Below are 6,000 nucleotides of genomic sequence, written 5' to 3'. Positions count from 1 at the left end.
CATTAGAAACACAGGAGTCTCCCAGATGATGTAATGATAGGTTTATATTATGGCCATCGGTCTGAAAATTTTCAACTTTAAATCATGGTTTCTCTATCTGTTTGGCATGCTGGATGGTATTCAGTTCTGCAATACTTATGAGCCTCAGTCGGTTTCGCTATGGACAAGAAGTTGGAGGTACAAATTAAAGGTGTGGCAATTTGAAAACTCTTTGTTGATGTAGTTGTAAATGAAACACAGTGCCGTAGTTGCTGGATTTATCCAGAATAGAATAGAAAAGAATAATCCAGAATCTGAAAGTGAATCGATTTAAGTGCTAAATTGTACAGTTTTCACAACAGTGTAATCTTTAACTTCTGCTCACTATTAGCAGCACACGCAATTTTAAATGGGACATGTTATAAGTCTACATTCAAATGCTCCCTGCAAGTCAAAAGCCCAGGTTTCAGCCTTCTCTGAGTGCTTCACTTGCAATTTTACCTCTAGGTCTTCTTGGTGATGACGTCTAATTGTTTTCACATTCCCACAAACAGCTTTCATAAACATGGTTGTTCCATGTGTTGTTTGCATTGTCTGCTCTCATATTTTGGATCAGATTCAGGCTTGAATATGTGCAGATGTATTTGAGAGGCTTCAATTTCGAGTAAAGAACAAAAAACAGACAAACAACCAGCAGTTTACCGCGATGCAGTATCTGGAAGCTAACCAATCAGATCAGAGTGGGTTCACTGGGAGGGGGGCCTTAAAGAGACAGGAGCTAAAGCAGCTTTTTTCAGACAGAGGCTGAACTGACAGGCTGCATAAAGGGCCAGTACAAGGAAAATGTACATGATACGTACTTCTTAAGCTCTGGGATTGTTGGTGTTACTGAAATGCACCCTGGGCATTGTATTTAACTGGTGTATTTATGGTGAGTCGTGCTAACTTGTATTTTCTCTGTGTTAAATTCTTAAGTGGACCTGAGAAAGAGTAGCAGAAAAGCCAACAAAGATCCAAATAAACAAACAGCGGCAATTTCAAGGCTCAAGTATACCTACTTTACATGGAGTAACAATTATTACATATACACAGTCAGATGTCATGTTGATGTATAATGTAGATGATAGTCAAAGTCTCTTAGTGATTGAACCCCTTATAGTATGACTGTAGATGTTTTCAGAAACCTCACACAGACCTCCTTCTGTTTTCTATCAGTGTACCAGGTTCAGAAAGCTTGTGAGGTTGCTCCGCTCTGCTAACCTTTGTCAAATTGTTCATGGATCTTTAATCCAGCCTCAGACCTGTTTAATACAGTAGCACTCTAACAGGATTGTTGATGTTAACCCCGAGGGTTACCAGCTGTTCCATCCCCCTGGCGGTGGTGGTGGATCACAGCACACACAGGCCCACTGATGGGTGGAGCAGGGTGGGAGGGGATGCCTGGAAAGTGAGAGGATCTTCCTAGCTTAGTGCAGATTGCTGCAGTGAGTGGACGAGAGGGATGCTGAGCCCAAAGGTGCTATAAAAACACTACGATTGGATATTTCACACAGCATCACATGTGATCCTGGAGTTTTTTTTTCTTTCATTTCTGTGTTTTCATCCTCACACCTGGATTTTAGGCTTTGGGGTTGGGTACATTTATGGGTTACTGATAGGACGAAAGGACAGGTGACTCACAATGGCCGTGGCTTTGGATGCAGTGTGGGTGAGAGTGAAGAATGTCTGCAAACAGAATGGACTCCTCATCATGTCGGTGCTGGCTGTGGTCATTGGGTGTCTTTTGGGATTCTTCCTGAGGACACGGCGCCTCACAGAGCAGGTCAGTCTGTCTCCTCCCCCTTAACCCACTGTGACGTCATGCAAGCAGAAGATGGTGTTTGGGAGAGAATATTTTCCCAAGGACTCTGATAGTCAACATGAAGTTCACTGTGACGCATGACTTCTTTCAAGTTTTAAATTTCTAAAATTAGATTCTCATACCATAATGACCTGCCTGGAAGATAGGAAAAGCACTTCAAAAATAAAAGACACATGCATTCCAAAGTGATCAACAATAATGTAAAGTATGGATGAAATAGTCAAAAGATGCAGACACTGACTAAAAACCAGAGACGTTATGCTGATACAAGGCATACTATCAATGTGAAATCATGGATAAAAATGCGGTAAAGCAAGAGAAGGCATGAGGAGGTGTGATCTATTTATATAGGTTACTGGTAAGTCATTGTTGCATTGTAAAACGGCAGACTTCCCACATCAACCTGCACTTGCAAGCGGCAGTAACACACCTTTGACTACAATAGAAGCAGAAATGATGTTCATTGTAATGAAATACCTGAATCAAATAAGCTTTGAGTTTTTGCTTGTTGACTTTCATACTGCAGTGACATACGTATATATTAAAAGCAATAGAGCTGCTTGAAAGCTTGGGAAAACACAGAAGTCTAAAACACTACAACAGTAATGGAAGTGTGATTGGTTGTAAATAGGTTAAACCCCTAACAGGCAACAATATGCTGGTGGGCCAGTCATCACAAACCCACACTGTGCCACCAAATGTTGTTTAGACCTTCATAACTTTATTTTAAATTCTAGTGGGGATCCCAAAGTTTCCAAAGATACCAAATATATGATACTGGCTACTGGGACAATGTATCTAAAGCAATGCATATGACATGTAGAATATTTTAATTTGACCTAATTATGCAACCATGAGAAACATGGATTATTAGGTTTGATTTTTTTTTTTAATTTAGTGTAAACATCATATAGTGTCAAAGAGTTGGAACAGGTGGATACAAAATGTGATAGTGTCAGATAGTGTGAAACAAGACTTTTTTCATACACAAGGGAAATTTTACTCACAGAATTAGCATTACACCCCTGTTACATTGTCAGACTAATGATGAACAATATGGTAAAAAATAAATAAATCAAAATTGAAGCAGCAGAACCATAGATAGCATCTTTTTAATCTATGTATTCTACTTCCTTGTCAAAACCTACACACCTACTTTAACCACAATGCCACTCAACCACTGACAGTTTGGTCAGAGATTCTGGTGTGTTATACTAGTAGCAGCTAATGTAGCCTCGATCCGCTAGCCTCAAGCACAGATGAGGAGCAGGCTACAGACGACTAGTAACCTCATTTCTTTCTAACTCCACACCCCCCGATTCTTTTCATTTTCAAAATGTGTAGTCTTCACCCCAACTGACATTGCCTCCAGTGACATCACTTGAGGCAATTTATCTGACTTCACACCGCTTCCTGTGGAGACACAAGAGGCTTTATATAATTTTTTTCACATATGTGGTAGTACTCCCCAACACCTGTAAACCAACTTTTTTAATGTTTCTACTGGTGCTGTCTAATAAAGGTTAATAAAGCCCCAACATGTATTTTAAAGAGTTGACACACTACCAACATTAATATTTCATAAATGTGTTGTTTTTTTGCATACTTCAAAGTGTTAATTCCTCCATTTACATTTAAAATGTTCTCTTTGAGTTATTTGACTTTTGTCTGTCATCAGTTTCAAAAGAAAAATTCAAAGGATCAGATATTTCCTCTTGTTGGCTTATAGTAGCTACATTCAGGAGGCACAATTGCAACAGATGAGCAAAGAGGTCCATTCACCCTTGCACTTAACGCTCAGGAGCAGATCTACTAGGGTGGTGTGGGGTGGCACCTGCCACCCCTAAAAAATGCCTTGCCACTCCAGTTTTGGACAATCTGGTTGTCCTAAACTGTTTTGACATTCAGTTAGTGTACCTCATAGTTGTGTACAGTGGAGTCACATTTTGATATACTGTAGCTGTGGAAGTAGGGAATAGAACCTGAATGTGAATGTCCCATTGTGAATTAACTGATTATTGCAGTCAAGTTGGACTTATGATTGACAGCTAATAGGAATAACTCATATTATTTCTACAATTGTCTGACAATTACAAATGAGACTTGCTTGTTATTTAACATACCTTTTGCAGCAGTCTTTGCATAGATTTGGTGGCCCCTGCTGGTCTAATAGTGCAAAAGACAGTATTTTGTGGCAAGGCAAGTCAGCAAGTACATTTCGTATACATCATTCAGTGGGTTTCAGCCATGCTTTGGCTTGTTTTCTAGGCTGTAGAGATTAAAGGTGGCCCTAAGTTTCAGTCTCTCAATTTTATTTGTTTTGTCCTTGTCCTTTTATCGGTTTTAGTTTTGGAACATCCAAAATCATAAAGACAAACGAAATGATTTTGTGTATATATAGAAATATCTCTATCTATCTATCAATCTATCAATCTATCTATGTATGTACCTATGCTAAGTGATAGGCCTATGTGCAATGAAAAAAGAAATGTATTTGGAAAAATGTCTTTAGATTTGGAAATAAAACAATTTATTGATTTCTAATACCACCGTTAGATATTTCTATTCAATGCTTTACTCATGTGCCACAGTAATTTAATGTTTTTGAGTTAAAATATCTATATATATCTCTATTTGGGGGCTTTTACAAACAAATATTGATATATGTGATTGTTTGTGATTCAATCAGCATATATGTATGTCCACCCCTTAAAGTCTCCATGACACCCTCTTGCCACCCCATGTATATTTCTCTAGATTCGCCCCTGTTAACACCCTCAACCTACAGAAGTATGCATGGCTTTGAATTGGTGTGACATGCAGTAAGATGTGGGGTGTTAGTGGTTGTTGGTACTTTTGATTGATAGGTAGAAAACATCCATACACAAATCCAGGCTAAAAACAAGCCCACAAGCTTACAGTAAATACACTAACGCAGTTTCAGCACATCACTCTAAATACAACCACCGAGCAGCTTTACGAAGGGGCCCCATAAACAAAATGCAGCCTTTTCTTTTCCATTACCCCTCTGACTAAAGCGCTGTCATATTCTTAAATAGGCCTAAAAATAGCCTGTGGCTCCTTTAGTCTCACAATGGAGGATTACAATCCAATCAAACAAATGCTTTATCTAATTGTACATCAAATAAGAGTGCATGTCAGTGTGACGCCTTACAAGGTACACAGGAGGTACAGACCTTTCAGTTTTCACACAATAGTAAGTAAGTAAATAAGTAAAATTTATTTATATAGCGCCTTTCACATACAATCGTCACAAAGTGCTTTACATGAGCATGATGCCACAAAGAAATACAAAGAAATACAGAATGTGTAATAAAAGTACACAGTAAAAAACATAGAAAAAGTGAACAGAAATTACACAATAAAGACGCAGAGTCCCTGGTGGTTTAGAGTCAAGACCTTGTAGTACAGGCAATCTGTCTGAGTGTGTGTGCTGGTGTGTGTAAGTGCATGTACAGCATTAGTAAGGTGAGATAAGATCAGACATGACTCCTCTCTGAGGAGAAATTAGACCACTGCAGTAGCAAAAAGTTAAAGGATTACCCTCTAATAAAAAAAGGAAATGTAATTTAAAATGGAAGTAATTCAAACTTACGTAAACACACAAGAACACACTGAGTAGAAATGTATGGATAAATCTATGACATAAGTCTGGATTATAGTATTAGGAAGATCTGCAGAATCACACCATCAGCAGCAAATTTCACAGTTAAAAGGACAAAGAATGTGACAGATGTGTGAAGTGAGTAAAACAATAACAAGATATCAATTCATGGCCATAATGAATAACTGAACTGTATGATTGAATACTAAGGGCACCTCAGTGGTAGTACTGAGACATGAGCAAGTGCTGATCTTCCTCCAGTCATAAGCTTACTCCTCTAACCTTTAAGCCCAAAATACAGAAAGAGTCTGATTACAAGAGGAGAACAGTAATTTCTATATACACTACTGGATTTAGTAGACTGTGAGAGAACAAATGACATCAAATTCTTGGTGTAACAATTTGAGAAAAAGTTAAGTACATTAATTACAGCCTACCTGTTTGAGACTAATGAAATCAGAGAGTAATTTACTGACTGTCACTGGTTTATTGTTCTTTTGTAAAGACAGAAGTGTGCATGCGTGTGTGTGTTTGA

At 38.4% G+C, this 6,000-nt stretch overlaps 1 protein-coding gene across 1 annotated transcript in view; it reads left to right on the top strand.

The window, feature by feature from the left end:
• Positions 1-1,571: 1,571 nt before the first annotated feature.
• Positions 1,572-6,000, top strand: part of slc1a7b (solute carrier family 1 member 7b) — a 43,821-nt gene continuing 39,392 nt past the window's right edge. Inside the window, exon 1 of the mRNA XM_067597928.1 lies at positions 1,572-1,801. Within this exon, the coding sequence (XP_067454029.1) occupies positions 1,661-1,801 (141 nt within the window). The 5' untranslated portion in view covers positions 1,572-1,660. The remainder of the gene's footprint in view (positions 1,802-6,000) is intronic.

This window comes from Thunnus thynnus, chromosome 8 (genome assembly GCF_963924715.1).
Source record: "Thunnus thynnus chromosome 8, fThuThy2.1, whole genome shotgun sequence".
NCBI lineage: Eukaryota > Metazoa > Chordata > Actinopteri > Scombriformes > Scombridae > Thunnus > Thunnus thynnus.
This window is presented reverse-complemented; position numbering and strand designations above follow the sequence as displayed.